We start from the raw sequence: 21,361 nt of genomic DNA, 5'->3' as shown, positions 1-21,361 counted from the left end.
CCTTGGCTTTGCTTTCTCTTCCATCTCTCCACCCTGTACCCCATCTTTTCTATATCTCCATCACACATCCTCCATTGGGGTGCCACCTGAGGTGGGTGCTTAGGTGTCTATCCTTCATTGTCCATCCATCCCTTGGTTGTTTCTAGTTTCTGGGTATTATGAACAGAGCAGTAGTTGAACACGGTTAAACACCTCCGTGGTAGGGTGGAGTGTCTGTCCTTTGGATATATGCCCAAGTATGGCATAGCTGATCTTAAGACAGATCAGTTCCATCTTTTCGAGGAACTGTGGGACCTGTTTGTGTAGTGGCATGCAGTCTAAAATGATGCTTTCATTTGAAACTCTCAGAGACAAGATCGTGGGCTCTTGTCAAGTTAACAAACAAGCTTGGTCTTTTCCAGCTGACAACCCCATTTCCTCCTGAAGCTATTGGGGTGACAGTGACTGAAAAGACCAAGAGAAACATGTTTTCATCTTATGTGTATATGTATTTTGTCCCCTACCCCTTTTCTTATTAAGGTATTTGGGCAAAGACTCAAGTAAATGAGTAAGTCTATAGTATGTTTTAAATGTCAGCTAAAATGAAAGGCTTTTATAATGTTGGAAAACAGGTTCAGACACAGGATTTGGAGGACTGTTTCGCTGAGATGCCCATGAATGTCTTCCTTTAGGACAGCGGTCCTCAACCTCATGGCCCCTTCTGGGGTCGAATGTTCCTTTCTCAGGGGTATCAGGCATATCAGATGTCCTGTGTGTCAGATATTTACATGACAATTCCTAACAGTAGCAAAATTATAGTCATGAAGTAGCAATGAAAATAAGTTTATGGTCGGCGGTCACCACAGCGTAAGGAACTGTGTTAAAGCAGCGTTAGGAAGGCTGAGGACCTAAGAACATGACTCTCAAGGAGGGAACTGGAAATCACACGTTAAATTGATCCAGGACAACCATGGGTGCTGAGCTCTCCCACAGATGATACGTGGCGTTCTCCCTTTGAAGGGTAACCATGGGACACAATGGCTGTAGTGTCCCTTGGATCGCTAGGGTGAAGGGAATCGCTGTTGCCGTGTCCTTCGGCGTGATGGTACATTTTCACCTGGGGACCTGTCAACACTCCTCACTCTCCTCAAGGAGCCTGGTGAATGGCTGGTGGGTCTCGTCCTTCAGTGGGGTAGCCTCTGCTAAGGGGCAGGGAAATTCACACCCTCGTGTGCTCGTGCCAGCAAGTATCTAACTTTAGTGGATCAAAAGGATACGAGACCCAGGAGAACTGTGTCAGGAATAAAGTGTCCAGCCAGTGGGCAAGGGATGAGACAAGGCAGCGGGATGAAAAGTGGCCAGAGTGGCCAGGGTGCACCATAGCCATGGGAAGATGCCAAAGCTAGGGAGAATCCTACCAGCCTCCCACTTAGCGGTGGCTGAAATGTTTTCAGTTACAATTCTACAAAAACATACGACAATATTCTGTTTAAGTTACATTGATTTATTTTTCTTGATTTCCCTCTTTGTCCTGCATGCACTGTTAGCGCAAGAGCTGAAGCTGACGTCCACCTGCCCGGAGGGGGACGGTGGGCACACAGTCACCTGAAGAGCTTCCTCATCGGTGGCCTGGGAATCCAGACCTTCACAGCACTGCTGGTGACCCACACGGCGCGTGGAAAAATATGCCAAATATTCTGTTTAATGTAAACAAGGCAGGAGGCCGACAGAGTATCAGTGACAGTATTTTACAGGGCCCAGGAGTATCTAAGTGTTACGATGACATGCATATCTTACTTTATTGATCAACCAAAAATGTAAAATTACCATAGTTTGTGGGCTTGGCATTTCACCGTAACTTCTTCTGTTACACGGTAAACTTCATAATTAAATGGTAACTAGATAGTAATGTAATAACTTATGGAGACATTACCATGAAAAGTATGAAGTCATTCTATAATTTGTGCCCTGTAAAATTGAATGTAACAATCTTTACACTAGCAACAGTGTAAGCAAGCTATGAGGACTTTGGTCCTTTTATAGATATACAGATATATATATATATATATACATATACACACGCGTCTATATACACACATGTACACAACAATAATATACAGTTAGGCCAAAAGCTGTGAATCTACAGCTTCATATTGCACAGGTAAGTTATGAGAACATTACATACTTATGTGAGCACGACAGTGGAGACTGGCGGTCAAGTGAAAAATGGCTCATTACTGAAAAGAAACCAGACTACATTGTTAGAAAGTGGGGAAAACAATGTGCATGCTTATTTCCTGTTTCTACAAGCACAAAGCAGGCTGGAACTCAGTCTGACAGCCACTTGCTAAGGTGGAACTTTCCACTCAACACAGTCTATGGAGGAGATCCTGCAGTCTCGGAGACTGTGAGAAAAATCTTAGGTGTGGCTTGTGGCTTCTTTAAATCAACTCAAACCCAGTGCCGTGACTTGTGCTGACTCTGGGTCTGGATTAAATATGAAAAAGGAATTAAACTTAGATGAGAAACAGACTAACCCGAGCTGGCTGCAGGGCAGGTCATGAGGACAACTTAGGAAAAGTGTATCCTCGGGGGCAGCAATCACGCAGGGGAGAAGCTTTGCCGAGCTCATGGCGTGGGTGCCATAGGTGCAGCCGTGAAGCGAAGGGTGAGCGTTTGGTCTAGAGCTCACCTCACTGGTAACCCACAGAGCACTCTGAGAACATTAAGAAACACCTGTACCTCTCAATGCCTTATCTCAAAATCACCACCATCAACGTAGACAGTAGCAACGTCTGGAGGAGGAGGAGCTGTGGGGGATTCTTGTAGAAACTTGTCAATAAATACAACCGAGGGAGCCACTGCTCGCTGCTCAGAGCCACGGAAGGAAGGCCAGGCAGAGGACTGCTGCCTCCCACTCTGGTTCTCTTTCTGTCTTAACGGATTTCTTGAAGGAACCGAGAAAGATTCCCATTGTGTTAGAAACATAAAGTAGTTTCATTTTTTTTTTTTTTTTTAAAACAATGATGAACATTCTGGAAATGAGGCCACTCTTCATCTTCTGGTAGTTTGTTCCTTAGTAGCAAAACTGGGCTATACAATGAATCTGAAACACTAGAAAAACAGACTGAGCACAGTGTCAAACAAGCTCCGAGCCTTGCTGCGGCCATGGCTGTGGCTGTACAGCCCTGGCTGGTAACTGCCTCCTGATTGTCTCCCCCATCGTAATGGCCGGTGAAGAGGAAGAGTGGGGACAAGACATCCCTGCATCGGCACCACTCACATACATGCATGCACGCACGCACGCATGCATGCACGCACGCTCTGCTTCCTTAAATCCTTTAAGGTGTAAACTGAACAGGAAGAGACTTAAAACAAAATCTCTTTAGAATCACTTAAGACAAAAGACTGAACCTAATAAAGAGAACAGTGAACACTGAGAGGCCCACTGCACGCCGACTGTCGCCCCAGAGCCAGGTCCTGCTAACACTGCCACACACGTCAGTACGGAAGTCAACCATAGAGCAATTTCATAAAGCAATTTCAGAGAGGAAATGGGGGGGGTCTCAACCCAGCATCTGTTAATTAGCTTAAAAAAATACTGTTTTAGCAAACACTAGCAATGATGAGCATAAATCTAATGCTGTTGCAAAAATGACAGCTGTAAATAAACTGGGAGCCACGCGTGAAAATCAACCACAAATATGACTGTGTGCACAAAAGAGTAAAAGAACATTTCTTTAAAAATATATATAATATATTAAGAATTTCTTTATCATATTAAAGTGTTATTCTTACAAAAGCTGAAGGAGTCGGTGCTGCCGTGCACGCAGCTCCTCCTCCAGACTCTTTTGATGTTTCCTCAGCGACGACGTTTTTCCTCATTTAGTTTCCCTAAATATTTTGTATGATAAGAATCTTAACCTTAAAAAGTTATAAAATTAGTGATTTTTGTTTTTTTGCTGCTTATTAATACAAAAGAATATAAGCATTTGAGTCCCAGAGAATGTCAAAATGCTTTGCTGCTTAAAAGGATATTAAAAGAACAGAAATGCCAGCCAAGTTCCTGATATCACAAGGTTTGCAGATTTTCCGTCACTGGAGACCCAATCTCCTCAGGTCTGATTGTTTCCTGGGTTGGAACAACGTGCAACCATACAGGGAATCATTATGGCAGAGCGAGAGGAAGCAACACCAGGCCTCACTGAGAGCAGTCACGCAGTGGATTCTTAACATTCTGTGTAGTTGACTCGATACTTCATTTGCAAGGCGTTTTAGCCTCTCGTGGCTGAGCGGAGGGAATGTCCAGTGACCCGGGGCCTTCACGGCGTGGCAGAAGCGTGGTACTTGACAAAGGCAATGGCCGCCAGCTCCTTGCAGAACTCCTCTAACACAATCACACCCTCCAGCAGCGTGATGTGGTCAACGCTGGAGAGAACAGACAGAAAATCAGAACAGCAGTGCAACCCTGAGACTGGAGGGTTTCCAGCTAACGTCTATAAAACTCTGACTCACAGGGGGCCTTCGGGCTCCAAGCCAAGCAGCCGCTTTCTGACCAGGAGAAGCTTGGGGGTGAAGTCTTGGATGCGCTGAATTCGAACCATCAGGTCACCAACAACCTGCATAGAAACGAGAAGTGAGGAATTCAGCTCCACGGGGGCGCTTTCTGAGGTGCCTTCCTTCCCAGTCACCGGGATCTATGACCAATCGTCTTCTATTTAATCTTCAAAATCAAACGTCAGGGCTGGGAGGTAGCTCTGTGGGCGCTGGGCTTGCTGGGTCACCATGAAGACCTGAGCTGGGATCGCCAGCATCCACTCGAGGCTGGGAGCAGTGTTGTGTACCTGCAACCCGGCACTGGGGACAAGCCCTGGTTGGGCAAGGGGGACTCACTGCCAGCCCGCCTCGCTGAAAGGTGAGCTGTGGGTTCAGCAGAAGCCTCCCCTCAAACGCCGAGGTGGAAAGTGACCAAAGGAGACTTCAACCTCTGGCCCACACAGAAGCACACCTGCGTAGACACGCATGCAACTGTGCATACGCGCACATATGCGTGCTATATAAATAAAAGGAAATTTTGATCTACTTACTTTATTCATATGAGTGTTTTGCCTACTTGCATGTATGTGTGCCACATGTATGCCTGGTGCCTGTGGAGTTCAGTCGGTATTGGATCCCCTGGAACTGGAGTTAAGGATGGCTGTGAGTTCCTGCGTGGGTGCTGGGGACTAAACTTGGGTTCTTTGCAAAAGCAAGTGTTCTTAACCCCTGAGGCATCTTTGTGGCCCGTGTTCTAGTGACTTCAGTGAATTCCTGTGGCTCTCTAATGGCTCCGGATGAGTAGCAATTGCCTACAAGCAGTAGCTATGTCTTTCCTTACACTAGCTCCACACGGTGAGATGAGGATGCTGCTCTCTAGCTGACTGGTCCCAGAGAACAGAACGTCAGTGAACTCACCCTGACAATCACAGAGAAGAGAGACCTGCAGCCAGAGGCCAGGTTGACGTAAGGATCCAGGAGGTACTCGTGCGTGTGTGGGTGAGGGAACAGCGAGAGCCTGGACAGCACTGAGGTCACCTGCAGATTCACATCGTACGGCTGTGAGGAAGAAGAGCAGAGCGTTCATGTCTGTGCCTCCAGAGCCAGGGTAACACTGCCCCCACCCACGGTGCTGAGACTTAAAACAGAGATCAGGCATGGGCACCCACAGAGACAGAGGCCATCACAACCCACCGCCATGTCAGGGACAGCTCTGACTAAGACCCACAGAGGACACACTGAACCATGACTCAGCACGCTATGCAGCTCCTTAGACACTCCTGCACGTGGGGCCACAAGGCCAGAACCTTTGCTGTTCCCTGCTGCTCGCTGGTCCTGGAAGCCAGCACTAGAGGACGGTGCCACTCAGAACTTCTCATGGGGGCACTCACCCAGCCTAGCTCTCTTTCCCCAAGCAGCCAAAGGAAACTGGTTGGCTTAAAACTAACTGCCTAGAAGAGACAGGCAAGGCAGCCTGGGACAGCAAAGGTGATTCAGGACCAAGGTGAGAGGCACAGTGGACTCTGCTCTCTGTTTCCATGCCCTGACACAGTGAAAACTAACCCCTGAATCTCTCGTCCTCAGGAGAATGGCTGGGTGACATGTTGATGGCTTTAGACGCACCCACCCCCATGCTCTTTTACAAGGTACACAAAACATAACTTCTTGCTCTAAGGTCAACTGTCAGCCTTCTTACTTACCACTAACTCATAAATACAAGGATTTTTTTTTTTTTGAGAAAAGAAACTTCCTTCAAGTCACCCATTTTCAAAATCTTGCCTTACACAAGACAAAGGAAAGGAAATCTGAAGTTCCAAGAAGGACAGTCATCTATCACAAAGACTAAGATCAGCCAAGACTACACCCTGGGGCCAACCACAAAAGTATGAAAATCGGGACCTTCCGCTGGATTACCTGATCAAGAATTCTTCCCATTCTGTCAAATAAAACTTTCAAAAAATGTCCTTCAAAGAAGGCTGCCTCTAAGTCACACTTCTCCAGTGGTTTGGGGGCTCCAGGCCACTCCCATCGTGAGCAGACAGCACAGTAGTCTCGGAACTATGAGGAAAGCATTTGGATCATTAAAGAGCAGCCGAGAAACAGGGGAGATGAAACAGAACTTCCTGAGATAGTCTCAGCTGTGCCTGAGGAGGCGTCGGAACCAGGCAGGACGGACAGGGAGCGTCACACTGAGCCCATCACACTCCTCCATGAGGAGGCTGGTGGGGAAAGGGCGTGTCTGACTTCAGTCTCCATGGCAGACTTGGAGAACATTTGGATCAGAGCCAAAGTCTCCTGTGAGCTGTTCCATGTAAAGGGTGGACGCCTGTTACCAAGCAAGCTTGCTGTTCTTAGAACAGACAGACAGTGGGCATGTCACTGTGAACGGGTGGAACACTGCTCTCCAAAGTGGGGACCACGGGCCAGTGCTGATCCTCAGAGTCTTGTGACCATGAGCAGAGGTAAGAGTGGAAAAGCAGGAGTTAGGTCTCAAAGCCCTCATGACACGACTAGGCAGTTTCACGTCGGCCAGGTCTGACACGGAAATAACTGCAATTTTTTTTCTGTTCTCGTTTTTCTAGTAATTCACTATTTACTGTGTTTAATGAAGCATTAGCATATGATAGAGTGAAAATAAAAACTAGTCCTTGAGAGCCAGGTATGGTGGCACACATCCGTGATCTTGACACCTGGGAGACGGACGCAAGAGCTCGAGGCCACGAGCAAACTCAAGGCAGCCTGGGAACCGGAGACCCCGAGCCATCAAGAGTGAGGAATGAGCAAATGACCTCTCACTGCTCAGGTGAACCTACGCCTTTCTCTGCAGTCAGGGTTGCTGGCAACTGGGCAGAGTAGTGTACGTGGGGGGAAGGGGGGACGTGACACATGTGTGTGCATTTACACCCCCACGCCCCCTAGTCAGTCAGCCATGCCACTTACCTGCCTGTGGGCGTCTCGGAGGTAGGTGTCATAGCCGGTGCCCTCCACGTGGTAGGAGGACTTCGCTTCATCTGGCACTAGACAGAGAAAACTGAGGGGAAGGACTGTGATGAGCACAGGCGCTTCATGGCAGCACCGGACACACCACAAGAGGAATTACAAGCAATCGAAACCGGGAACAAGAGCAACAGGAACTTGGAAAATCAGAGCACAGGGCGGGTTTTGATAAATGGCCTCTGCCCTCAGATTAAGTTAAGGCTTTATTAAAAAAATAACTAATTCTGTATGTAACACAAACAAACCTAAAAGGACTCAATGTCTGGATTGTGGCACAATGGATTGCTTTACTTATTAATCTTAAAAACTGTATTTAAGTAACTGAACTTGAGATGTTTTTATGGACTATAATTTCATATTTGAGCCAAGTGCCATTTTTTTTTTTAATGTCACTTGCCAGAACCAGGCAATGACAGAGTTAAAAGCAAAGACACCAGGGAAAACTGTCATGAAAAGACACTCGAAAAAAATGTAAAAAGCACAGGTTGAGAAACGAGCAGTTTGTCCGTGTTGCTCTAGCTGTGAACTATGCAGCGTGAAGTCCCAGAGTTAATCCCTTAGCTCCTGTGTCTGTCTCGGTGACTTTTCCCTGGCGTCTGTCGCTTGCAGGCTGACCTCATAGGGTTCTTATGGTGACTGGTCAGTGCTCTGAACGCAAGTGACTTCTCTATGAATACTGACTTTTCTCCTGGTATCAACTGTTGTCCCCAGCTCCATGATCAAGACCAAATCCCTGGCAGCACCTGTGTGCACAGTGCACTCCTGCCTAAGGGCAGAGCAGCCCGGCTCAAACACTCGACACACTCACAACAATCACATGGCGGGCTCACCTGTTGACCACTTTATGCACTTCCGTCTTGCCATCATTTTTGGGATGGTCTGGGCTGGTGCGGGGTGAACAGATCCACTCTTGGTTTGGCAGAGTGTTATCTGGTGAAATGTCAGTAAATAATGGATCTTCCTCCAGATCTCTATGTTTAATTTAATGATGTATAAAAAACAACATTTATTATGATATTTTCTAAACCAAAAGAGTCTTCTGCTAGTTTCTGAGATATATTACATAACTTTTCTAATACAAAGAAATCAGGACTGAATGTATTTAACACGCAAATGACCGTTTTTCACTAACAATCTCAATGGTTCACTACTACTTTAGCTAAAGCTCAAAGAGTATTTATATTTAGCACCTGCCATCTAAGGGGAGTGGGTAACCTGCTGGGGGCATTGTTCAATGCGCCTGTGGAGAGCCCAAGTCCTGGCTGGGGAGATGCCGCCCACAGAGCGGACACTTACACGGCGCCTGCTATCAGCCCGTTCTCCACCACGTCTTTGTCTTCCGGGCACGAAGGCTTGTACTCCGTATAGTTCCTTTCTTCCAGGTTTCTCAGGACCAGGTTGTAGAGAATGTGTTCACTGGGCTTTTGTAGGAGATGCTCAAACATCCTCAGGGTCATGATGCTGATCTGAAACCAGGTTCATGGAAACTGAGGGGGCACCTTCCAGTCAGGTGCCCTTCGAGGGTCAGCCCTGCTGGGTGTTAGAGCCGCGTGAAAGAGACCCATCTGAGTGGTCACAAGCAGAGGCCATTGAGGTGGCTCTCTGGGTAACGGTATCTGACACCAAGCCTGATTACCTGAGTTCAATCCTGGGGACACATGTGCCACCACCCGACCCCTCCCCACCATCCCACCCCTTCCCCTCACAAAATAAACCACAGGGACATTAAAAAAAAAAAAAAAAAAAACCAACATTCCAAAGAATCTAAGCCCAGCACAGTTGAACATGGCTTACCTCATCAGATATGTGATCGCAATGTTCGATTAACCTATGTCTTAGAGGATGTCTGCTAATTTCTGATAGAGTTTCTGGTTCCCTCTGTTCTCCGAGGATGAAGACCACCATTTCCTGAAGCAGGACGTCTGAGGTCACTTGCCGGACGATGCGGTGCAGCAAGGCCGTCGAGGTCAGAATCCCCATCTCAGAGCTGGGAGGAGCAGACAGGGAGGGGGGGTCAGTGGGCAGAAATGATACAGCGTGGCTAGTTCTGCAAGGTGAGAGGACACTCACGTCTGCATCAGCTGGGGTTCCATGACACCAACGAAGAACCTTTCGTGGATGGCTTTGGCGAGAGCAACAGCAGCAGTCTAGAACGTGAGCATCAATAAATGGACTTGGCCTAAAGACAACGAACTCTCCCTAGACGACAGCACCATGTGGAGCTGGGAACCAGCTGGGTCCTGTGCAAGGGCATCATTTGCTTCTGTACCACCCCCACTCCCCTCAAAACTAAGAACTGGGGGGTGGGGTGGGGGAGAAGATCCCAAAAAGGTAACATCTCTCCAAAGCAGAGAGTTGAGAGTGTTTATAGGCACTGCGTGGGACACTCAAGGCACAATTAAGATACTTTTGGAATAGTGATTCAAGTTTTACTTAATAAACACAAGAACTATCAATAAATAACAAAGAGTTTAAACCTTTTGTGCCTCCTTGATGAGCTGATCACAGTAATCAAACCAGGAAAGAAATGAAATTAAGGCCCGCTTCCCCGGGAACGCCGATGCGTCTTCTTTATGGCTGTATGAGTCCAACCTGTGAGACACAGAGAACAACCTGAGGCCAGGCAAGCGTGGACACAGGGAAAGGAGGCCCCTGAGTGGGCTCATTCAATACAGAGCAACACTGGGTACCAATCAGAAGATACTTATGGGAGACGCAGATAAGAGATGTCCCTTCATACAAAAACCATAAATCAGTTCACTCCTGAAGCTGGAGAAAGCTAATGCAGAGGACCGTCCGGACGGCAGGGACTTGACCAAGGTGCCAGCCGAGAGACAGCAGAGGAGCAGGAATGGGACGGAAGGTCTGCCAAGGCAGGCTCCCTCTGCCCTAGCCCGCAATGTGCTCATGACCTTAACAACTGCAGCTGCCTGTGGGACATTAGCAAAACAGTGTGGCAATCTTCAGAGAGAGTGGCAAAGGTAAACAGATTAAAATATTAGGCCATCATCAATTGGTCTCAATTGGTCTCGGTGGGTTTAAAACAAAAGGGGCTACTGAGCTGGTGGGGGACAGATACCGGGAAGATCTCAGAGGAGTTGGGAGAGGTGTGAATATGGCCGGAATACAATAGGAAAGTCTCAAACAATTCATATAAATATTTAATTTTTAAAACAAAGAAAATATAGGCTGCTGACAGGTGGCAAGTTTGTGCATAGTTCTTAATGTTGCTTTTATTTTAAAATAATTTATAAATGTTATGCAAAATTCCTATTCTCTTCAAGATTTTTACTTTTAGTGTATGCAACGTGTATGTGTCTAGAAATGTGCATGTATGTAGAAATGTGTGGTATGCAATGTGTGTATAGATGTGTGTATAGAAATGTGCATGTATGTGTGTAAAAATGTGTGTATATGTGTGACTGTATGGGAATGTGCACGTGTCTGTGTGTATGTGTAGAAATGCACATGTGTATATGTGTCTGTGTGTGTGTGCATGCATGTGTGTGTGTAAGTGCAGGTTCCCACAGAAGCTAGAAGAGTGGGTCCCTGGATCCCTGAAGGTCGTGAGCTGCCCTGTGTGGATTCTGGGAACCAAACTCTGGTCTTTTACAAGAACAGAGTTGCCTCTCAAAGCCAAAAGCCCTATTTTCTACTAACAACAATGTGGGTGAGTTTGAGAAGCAGAATATGATGCCTGAGGCAAAGGCAAAGGCATCTGAGCTCGGCCAGCCTGGCCACTAAGTGACTGAAGATGAGAATATCCCACTCGCTGATCCCTGGCATTGCTACATCTTCACAGAACAAACACAGAATGAACAGCGCTTACCCCCAGTTAACTGCCTCCACGGTTTCAATGTCTAAGGGGTCCACTGACTGAGGTAGGGCCTTGTACAGGGAGGTGAGTCTGCCCGTCAGCAGCTCGCACAGGCAGGTGCTCTGAGCGAGGCACTTGGCAGCCGCAGGCTCCGGCAGGCTCACCAAGAGCATCAAGCCCTCGCAGGCCTTCACAGCTATCCGGCCGTCCTGAGAAAGAACGCGCACAGGGAACTTGTCAAATTCAACGTAAAAGGACTCAGTGTCTTTCATTAAAGGAAGAATAAATGTGTTTCTACTTTAAATACGTATCGCAGTCGCGTGGGAGGAAGTAAGAAGCTGACTCACAGGACTTCTTGTCAGGTTTAACAGAGAGTTCACTAAGTTGTAGTCCTGGTTTGGCCGGATGGCAGAGGCCTCCGGCAGTGAGGTGACATTGAGGTCATCCAGGCTTGCAGACAGGTCATCCATCTGGTGAGGGGGCTCTTCCTCCGACTCCGTGGGCTCCACCCCAGTAGCACCTGACAGCTCCTGGGGCTGCTGGCACTGGCTGACGTCTCCTGACCCCCGGTCCTGACCTTTTGGGCCATCCTCTGAGATGACACTCAGAGCTCCTCTGGACACCAGGGACTTCGATTTGTTCTGAAAAGAAGTGTGTGTCTCTGTGAGGGTCATGTCCAGAACAGATATCATACCACATAGCTACCAGCTCCAATGACCAAAACCCAGCAATCATCTAAATGGCCTCCCTTCTCCCTGCCTTCTTTTCTGGTGGTGTGCTGGGAACCACGGCCTGGGCCTCATTCAGCTAAATGAGCTCTCGTCTGCCTCTAGAATCATCTCTGGTGCTAACAGGTTTGGGGGGGGGGGCGCGGAAGGGAGGATAGCCATGGTGCTGGATATTGAACGTGAGCCTCACACACGCTTGGCAATGCCGCACCGCACCACTGAGCTACATTTTCAATTTCTATTTTGAAATGGGGCCTTATTTAGTTGCTCAGGTTAACCTCGAACCTCTCTTGTAGTCTAGGCAGGTCCCGAGATGGCAATCCTCCTGCCGCAGCCTTCTAAGTAGCAGCTGTAACAGACCTGTGCATCGGGCCCAGCTTTTATTTTTCTATGATTAGTGTTGCCGGTGCCTAATGGCAGGGGTGGCAAGTGTTACATGAAATGAAAACATACAGACTTAGGCCACCTCTGAGACGTGACAACCCTCCACACTAAACGCGTGCATCGTACCCTGCCCGGGCAACAACGGCCTTAGTGATAACTTTCTGACCACTGTAAAGCAGTGGTAGTAACTGGCAGTTACTGTGACTACACACACATCGCCTCCATGTTAATCCTGCTAGGGTCATGGAGGAGAGGCCAAAACTCACAAGTTCAAAGGTTGACAGCATTAGACTTGAGGTTTTCACACACACACACACACACACACACACACACACACACACACACAAAAGCCTCAAATTTTCTTCAGTTTGTCAGAACTTTTTCTGAGGTTTTTTTCCTTTACCTCTGCTTGGGAAAACACAAGAAACTACCCAAGGACATTTTTATCTGTGTCTGAGGACACAACTTGTTTGCCTGATCCTCACACCCAAACACAAAGAGATTCTTAACTGGAGCAAAACATTAGCTTCCTATTTGGCGCGACAACGGAAATAAGCAATTTCACAGGGTAAAGTTCACTGGAAGCTAGCCTCTCCACAGGGCTCACCGTGCTGACGACGCCATGGGGGCACAGTTGTTAGAAACATTGCCACTGCTGTATGAGGATCACCAGGCCAATCTTGAGACAGATGAGATCATGCCACACAAACAACATGTAGTGAACGACTTGCCAATTCCCTACACAGTCCACAGCATACCGTACTTTACAAAAGAGCAGCACTTGGACCTGTGAGATGGCTCAGAGCAAAGGTATTTGCTGCCAAGCCTTATGATCTAAGTTGGATCCCAAAGCCACACAGTGGAGCAAAACAGCTCCCACAAGCTGTCCTCTGACCGTCACACACACCATGGCGTGTGCCTGCCACACGTGCACCAAACACACTGTTTAATTAGAAAGAGCAAGCGTAGCATTTTCCTCTCAGTTTCTAATTCTGTCAGAACTGCTGTGTCCAAGAAGAGTGCAGAAGAAGGAAGGCCACTCGCTAGGCTGCCATCATGGTCTTCCATGAGGCCAACAAGACAGACAGGCGCTTGGGACTACAGAATGTGAACACGGAGGCAGAGCCAGGGAATCGGTACTTAGAAAGCTCCTGTGTGATGAACTATGGCCATACTGCATGTGCTTCCCGTTCCTCTTATTGGTGCAACAAATCTGTGCGGGTAGCTCCTGACAACACAGATATCATGTGTGCAGGTAACTCCCGAGCCTCTTAAACCAAGACTTCTCTCCAAATAACAGACCTGTGGCAGTGACATCAGATACCAGAACTTACACCCATATGGGCATCAGGTCAGCTCCTGGTAAGGAGAACTGAAATACAATCATCCCTTCAAAGCAGGCTCCTCCGGGCTCCCCTGCTTTGCTCCTGCGCTGGCATCACTTCTCTGTATCCCACATTCCAAGGGCCTTTCCAGTATCCACACAGGAGCATCCTGCAGCACTCTAAGCCTGCCACGGCCACTGCAGACTGGGGGCCCACTCAGCTCAATTCACTGCTTCCCACTCCCCCGCCCGTTTCTCCCTAAAGTAATCTACTCTAAAATGCTGCCTGAAATGTCAGGTATTAAGGCCCAGATCTGACCGCATAATAACAATCCCTGCTAAAATTCATTGGTGGCTCCAAGTGACAAGAACACATGAGCCGTTTGGTGCCACAGCCAGTCCCAGCTCTTCCCACAGTCTGTCCAGTCTCTTCACATCCTGACTTGTGCTGCTTCCCGCACATGCTCATTCCTTTCCATGTGAGCATCTCTCCAGGCCCATCTGGAAGATGACCTCACCCCGGAAGTCTTTCTGATGACCCTGAGCAGATATAATCGATCCATTCTAAGGACGCTTCTCCAGTTTCTTTTGCATCCATTTGGTTCTCAGCTTACGTCACCTGAACGCATGTCCTACCCTGTTCATCAGAAGGGCAGCAGCTGACTCTCACTCTCCTACCACATGCACTGAACACAGCAGATGCCTGTAATGACCAGTTACAGGGACAGTTTCAGAGGAGCAGGGCTGGAGAGCTGCAAGGCAGTGGTGGGCAGTAACGATGGTTACCATCCATAGTAAAGCCCCACCTCCCACAGGCTGTCAGTCATCGAGGATCAGTCATGCTTAGGTTGTGTCAGCTATGAGAAGCTGACCAGTGAGGCAGAATCATGGACCGCAGGACACAAAGTGACCAACAGGAGGGAATAAGAGGCACATTAGCAATTCTCAAACTCAGAAGCAGTGATGACTTCGGTGAAGAATACTCATTCAGCGCTGTGTGCTGTCTGAATAAAACAGACATGTGTTCCACGTGTAAATGGTTCTCCAAAGACAGCTGTGTCACTGGCATCCCACGGCTGACAGACGAGAGCCTGTGGATTTTCTGCTTTTGGTCGATGTCGTCCATAAGACAAGTTTCAGAGATTTCCAGAGAAGTTTGGGGCTAAATCCATGTATCTAAAGCAGTAAGTGTCTAAGACAACAGTAAAAAGAAGAAGAAAGAGAACTTTGAAAAGAAAACCCCAGCCACGAGTAGTGGCCACACTAGGAAGCCTCGACAACACTGAGAATTCTAGGCCAGCCAGGGCTACAGAGTGAGCTTCTGTCTCAAAGAGAAAGCCAGCCAGGCCTGGAGGCAGAGGCGGAAAGAGCTCCCCAAACTGTTGTGGACCGGCCGTGGTGTGGTTGGTATGTTAAAGCTGATTCAGCTCTCTTGGGAGGGATTGTAGACAAGGAGTGAGTCACACTCAGGTGACTTCTTCTGAACCAATCCCCTAATGAATAAAGGAGCCAATCACTGAGCAAGTAGGCGGGACTTCTGGGTAGCAGAGGGGACCAGAGGAAGGAGAGCTAGGTCCTTTTGGACTGGGATAGCATGAGGCCAAGATGTAATTACTAGCGTCTTCTGGTTTCAATGGTGGATCTTTCAGGATTCGCCACCGGAGGAATCAGATTTAATATAGGGCTTACAAGATTAAGTTTTAGCTGTCGCTCCCGGAGACTGAGTGGCCATTGATTCTGAGCTGAGTTTGTGTGGTGTTCTTCTTCTCACTGCGATTTGACTGGGCTCCAGACAGAAAGGTTCACCTGATGTGCACCACAAAGGCCGAGGGGGCTTTGAAGCACTGGGCTGGGGTGGTAATGACCCGCCAGTGGGAACGTAGCGAACTGGGTGGAGACGAGTCAGGAGCTCCGGGCCAGAGAGTCTCCATGAGATAAAAACAGGTCGACCATTGCCTGCCAGTGCATGGCTGGCCAGGCTGCTGGGACAATGAGTTGCCAGAACAATCGCAGGAATATGAGTTCATTTTTAATATTTCCCGCAACACCAAACTAAAGGCCAGCCTGGGCCCACAGAGGAAGATCCTATCTCAAAACACAAGCAAGGTAAAGAAATCCCAGAGCTAAACTAACTTTTTCTTAGTCATAGAGAATAAAAGAACTGAAATGCAGCCAAAGTAACATCTTTAGGAATGCATAGCCTTGACTAACAGAAGCATTCTGAAGCAAACTTGAAAGACAAGATAATGACTGCATGTGTCAACAGGAACAGAGACAGGCGCTTCATGGCCAGAGTACTACGCACAAAATTAAATTCACGAAATTTTGCAGCTGACCTGCCTGCTCATTGCTGGGAATGTTGCAGATAGGACCCCCAATTATTTACTCAATAGCAGAAGAGAGACCAACGTTTTAGAATGTCAAACTCAAGAAAAACTAAAAACCTCACAATGCCCTGAAACCGTGGGTGACCACAAACACTGCTGATGGCAAAGTCACTTTTCCTAAAGTGTGCCTCAACGATTACACTGCTAAGAAACAAGAAAGGGGCTGAGACCTGGCTGCACTGTCAGCATCTCCCCTGCAAGCATGAAGGCTTCCCTGAGAGTCCCGGCACCCCCCCCCCCCCAGCAGCACAAGCTATGCTCCCTGAACGGGGGTGGTGGGGGGTGGTGGGGGTGGGGGGGTGGGTGGGGTGGGGTGGGGTAAGGACAGGAAGCTCCCTGGGGTGCCTGGGAGCCAGTCTATCCTAATCACTGAACCCCAGGTTTGGGGAGGGACTCTGTCACACATGCACACATGCTATGTAGACATTATTTTTTAAAAGAGATTAAAGCCGGGCGTGGTGGCGCACACCTTTAATCCCAGCACTCAGAAGGCAGAGGCAGGCAGATTTCTGAGTTCAAGGTCAGCCTGGTCTACAAAATGAGTTCCAGGACAGCAAGGACTACACAGAGAAAGCCTGTCTCGAAAAACCAAAAAAAAAAAAAAAAAAAAGAATAAAAAATAAAGATAAAAAAAGATTAAAGGAAAAAAGAAAGTGAACAAAAGCAGAAAGCAGACTCGGTTTATTTTCCTCTCTTAAGCTGTCAGTAAAATTCAAAATATCAATAAAACAATGCCTTGATTATGGCTATAAAGATAGTACAAAATACTGCAGCATCCAAAAGGGAAAAAAAGCTGTTGGCACCTTGAGATTCTGTTCAGCTTGCCCACCTCTGCATCTGCTGTCCTTTCCTTCCCCCTCCCCCGCTCCCTCTGAGCCTCCTCCCTCTGAGCCTCCACCCTCAGAGCCTCCACCCTCAGAGCTTCAGCTTGGTGTTCAGTCATCTCATCTCAGTCCTACCCTATCTGGTTCAACTGTAGTCCTTGAAATTCTCTTTCCAGGTTGACATAACCACTGCCAGTTGAAATAAACACTGATCTTAAATGAACACTGCTTCTTGTCGGCAGACTTTGCAAACCTGACTTGCTCCCGAGAGGACTTAATTTCACTTTTTCTAATGAGCTGCAGAGCAGTGCCACATACCTCCAGGAAAAAGTTGACCAAGTAGGGATCCTGTTTCAGCTTTGCACACACGATGCAGAGAAACTGGATCTCTTCATTCTCCGTTGGCGTTGCAAGGACCTCACCACAGAGTCGAATTAATTTCTGTCAAAAAAAAAATTTTTTTTTTTTTAGATTTAAAATTCTCTTTGTGATGTGATAACGTATAGAACATTACAGAGAAATATAAACATAGTGAGATATAAGAAAACCCCAAATATTTGCACATTTTCATGGTATGTTACAATAATTTTCTCCCATTATTTTTACTCTTAGAAAAACAATACAGAATTCAATGTGGTTTTAATCTGAGGTCAGGGGAATGGATACCTGCACAGGCCTGTGTACGTTGATGTGTGGAAGCAGGGGCTGCCGGATTCTTCCCAGAAGCTTGGTATAGAACACCAAAACCTGCTGCTTCATTCCTGGAGGGCACTGGGCGGGGCGAACAGAACAGAACACATGCAAAGGTTCACAGCAGGACAAGACGAACTGTGTCTGTGAGTACAGCCGCCTTCAAAGGCAAAGCCACGGGCCACTTAATGATTTTGCCAGGATAAAAAATTTTCAATTAATATTCACAACTGGCCCTCTAGAAAACACAATCATACATCTGAGACTGTAACATGACTGTGTGGTCACAGCCTCAGGTGTGTCCCACACACACCACGGTGAACGTGTGTTGTTGAGGCTCGTGTGTACTTCAGGTACCACTAGGCTGGGACAGGAGCCTATGAAAGCTGACTCCCTGCCAGACCGTGGGGAGATTCTATAATTTACAGCAGCGAACAAGTTGTAACACAGACGTTAGTAAAAAGGAACCCTATGGCACAGACTTATAAAGAACATCACTAGGAAGTCTTATAGCATGCCAGCTAGTCTACTGGAAAAGCAGCAAGCCTGATGACCACTCTGGATTAAAAGTGCCTGAGTCAGGCAAGTTGTATTCGCTGTGATAAAGCAGGTCACAGTTAAAACGGTCAGGAGATGTGCGCACCCAAGGTTCATCACAGAAACGCTATGTGCAAACAGTCTAGAGTCTAATCTGCAGCACAATGGTATTTTTAGGGTAATAACTCCCTCCTATTATTCAGATAAAATGTTAACGATATTTATAATCACTTCTATCAGAAACAAATTTGCTAGCCGTACAGTTACTACCATTTTGCTAAAACATTAAACTAATTGGATTTAGTGTTATAAAATCCCTCATTGCAAAGATGGGGATAAGGAACATAAGGGTACGGCTCTGGTTCTTAGGGGACAGGGTTCACTCCTTAGAGAAGAGTGCACTTAACTTAAAGTCACCTCAAAATAAACTGGGCATTACAGGCTTTGTTAAAAAGAAGTCGTCTTTAATACGATTTGCAGCTATGTGTCATTAAAAATGTCCATTGTACCCTTTTAGTGTTTTACTTTACAGAGACTCACAGAACCACACTGAGCTTTCCAGCTGGAGGAGGGTTCTACAGTCACTTCCAACTCCAGTTCAAACAATGCAGGTCATATCAGCATGCAGCTGTGCGGTGGACGGCATCCTGGGCCTGTCTGTGCACACTGTGGTGTCCACTGCACAAAGCCAGCTGACATTTCTCAGAGCATGCCCTTGCTCTGGTGCTAGGGATGCGTGGGTGTGACGCTGCGGTGGTGGAAGACACTATTTATAATAATATTAGATTTCCAATTTTTTTTCCAAACTTCATTAGGCCTAAAATCTGCATGACATCCACTGTGACTCTGGGAATGGCAGAATAAGCAACAGTGTTGTTGGATCGCAACTCTCACGGAGCGCTCACCCTTCTGATTGTGAACAACTTGTACTTGTTTATCTTCATAAATGTTTGTCCTGGGATTCTATGTGGCTAAGTAGGAGTGTGGTCAGAGCACTGGCAAGCTCTGCTCTCTCTCTCTCTCTCTCTGTATGCCATAGCTGCATAAGACACATCCCACCCCCCTCATTTCCCCCACTCTGCCACGAGCCATTCCCATCTCTATATCTGAACTGGGCACCTGGAGCTTCACCTGTGTTACACAGAGGGGCGGGGACTTACGTCGGCTTTCCCTAAGGTGTATAATGTTTCCAAGATCTTGTGATGGAGCAGGTATTCCATGCATGGCCCTGTCTCTCCAGATTCCCGCTCATTTTCTTCTTGGACCAGTATGTCTAACATCTGTTCCAGGTGGGATGGGATGTTTGTGTCAGTCACTGGGGCTTTATCATCTAAACAATAGAAAAACTCATCAAATACATACTCAAGAACCCTCTTTAAACTTCCTATGTGCGACTACATTACCCTCCCCTCCCCTCATCCCAAGTCAACAGAAAAGTCTGAGCCACGCACAAGAGGTTTGCTCATCGTGTGGCTGGCTATCTTTGTTAGAAACTGTGATCCATCTCCTGGAACATAGCCCGTCAGTGAATAGTCGCCGGTTATCAGCTAGAAACGGTCCCTGAAAGACAAGCTCGAGCCTCTGTCTCCTCTGTCCGTTGTTTAAGCTCTCACGGATCCTGCGCCTCTGCACATTCTTCCTGCTTCCTATTCAGGCGCTCGGACGTTTACAGCCCACATCAGACCCTGCTCGATCGCCCGACTCCCCTTCTCTCCACCCTCTCTCTATCCCAAGACTGCCTGACTCAGAGCACACCTGTCCCTAGTAACTAATATGTACACTTACTTCTGCTACCAACTAGAGAGAGAGAGAAAAAAAAATCCTTTAACTTGAGAATGTACGTTTCCTTAAAGCCCCAGAGAAGGGGGAAGAAAAACCACAAAAGCTGATAGTAATAGGGGAGTCATCTCAAAAAATACCTTTGCAGATGAGATGCAATGTGCTCAGTGCATGCAGACTGCACATTACATGTGAAGGGCCGGCCCAGCCTTAGTTACTATGGAGTTGCACAGGATTCTTGTCTTTAAACACGAGTTACCTGTGACCTCATCAGCTTGCCAAGCGGCCCACCCCATTTTTTCACTTGGCCCGAGTTAAAGGATGTGTGTCTCATCTGCATATTTACCACTGTGACTGCACAACCCTCAAGACAGCAGGTTGTCAAACCTTAGCACTCAGGGCACGTGAGGCCCACCTCAGTTCTAACAGAATGATATCAGCATGGCAAGGAATGGCCATTGCTTATGTTTGTGGGAGCTTCAGCAGCAGATGACACTTGCAAAGGATACTATGTGGCCCAGAAGGGCCAAAGGATACATAGTTTGCTAATCCTCAAGAGTCGCTATTGTATCCGCCATATTTACCCTTTCTGCTCACTGATTAAAACGGACTTGCCTATCCTGGCTGCCTCATTACCATGGGCAAACCATTTACCAGCCTCCTGAAGGCCAAGCCCCTACTTGAGCACTAGCTTCTCTTTCCTACTAAAGACGATGCTCGTGAGCAACCTTACCAGGGAACACGCTAACTCTGCTATGTGCCCTTCCCTTCCCTGGATTCTGTAAAATCTTCTCCCAAGACTTCTTTCCCTCCCCGCTTCTGTTCCTTTTTGTACATGTTGTTGCTGGAACCTAGCACCTAACTTAAGCCAGGCAAGTGCTCTACCACTGAGATGCACCCCCATCCCAACAGCTTCCACTTTCTGAGATAATTAAAACATCTGGGGGGATACGGGGGAGATGGCTCAGTGGGTAAGGTGCCTGGCATCCAAGCATGCAGCCCTGAGGTCAGATCCCTAACACCCAGGTGCTGTGGCTATGGCTGTGGCTGTGACCCCAGTTCTGTGGGAGAAGAAGACAGGTAGGTCTCAGGCACTCACTGACTAGTCAATCAGTTAGCTCCAGTAAGAGACAGTGTCTCAAAAAGTATGGTGGGTAGAGCCAACAAGACTGCTCAATTGGCAGAGATGCTTGTGTGCAAGCCTGATGACCTGAGTTCAATACCCAGAGAGAACCAACTCCCCAGAGTTGTACTCTGATCTCTTATATATACACCAAAGCATGCTTATTCATACACATCACATGTACAGACATACAGACACACACACACCCGGACACACCCGGACACACACACACACACACACACACACACACACACAC

At 47.5% G+C, this 21,361-nt stretch overlaps 1 protein-coding gene across 3 annotated transcripts in view; it reads right to left on the bottom strand.

The window, feature by feature from the left end:
- Positions 1 to 1,462: 1,462 nt before the first annotated feature.
- Positions 1,463 to 21,361, bottom strand: part of Fam160b1 (family with sequence similarity 160 member B1) — a 28,330-nt gene continuing 8,431 nt past the window's right edge. For all 3 annotated transcript variants that reach the window (XM_021151638.2, XM_029472549.1, XM_029472550.1), the window contains exons 3-17: positions 19,364 to 19,533; positions 17,643 to 17,747; positions 17,295 to 17,417; positions 11,677 to 11,970; positions 11,342 to 11,538; positions 9,990 to 10,104; positions 9,583 to 9,659; positions 9,307 to 9,499; positions 8,809 to 8,978; positions 8,343 to 8,483; positions 7,456 to 7,546; positions 6,430 to 6,573; positions 5,434 to 5,574; positions 4,495 to 4,598; positions 1,463 to 4,407 (exon numbers count right to left, since the gene is read on the bottom strand). In XM_021151638.2, coding sequence (XP_021007297.1) covers positions 4,302 to 4,407; positions 4,495 to 4,598; positions 5,434 to 5,574; positions 6,430 to 6,573; positions 7,456 to 7,546; positions 8,343 to 8,483; positions 8,809 to 8,978; positions 9,307 to 9,499; positions 9,583 to 9,659; positions 9,990 to 10,104; positions 11,342 to 11,538; positions 11,677 to 11,970; positions 17,295 to 17,417; positions 17,643 to 17,747; positions 19,364 to 19,533 — 2,171 coding nt within the window. In that variant the 3' untranslated portion in view covers positions 1,463 to 4,301. The remainder of the gene's footprint in view (positions 4,408 to 4,494; positions 4,599 to 5,433; positions 5,575 to 6,429; positions 6,574 to 7,455; positions 7,547 to 8,342; positions 8,484 to 8,808; positions 8,979 to 9,306; positions 9,500 to 9,582; positions 9,660 to 9,989; positions 10,105 to 11,341; positions 11,539 to 11,676; positions 11,971 to 17,294; positions 17,418 to 17,642; positions 17,748 to 19,363; positions 19,534 to 21,361) is intronic.

The sequence above is a fragment of the Mus caroli genome, chromosome 19, assembly GCF_900094665.2.
Source record: "Mus caroli chromosome 19, CAROLI_EIJ_v1.1, whole genome shotgun sequence".
Classification (NCBI taxonomy): domain Eukaryota; kingdom Metazoa; phylum Chordata; class Mammalia; order Rodentia; family Muridae; genus Mus; species Mus caroli.
The sequence above is the reverse complement of the archived record's forward strand: the minus strand, read 5'-3'. Positions and strand labels throughout refer to the sequence as shown.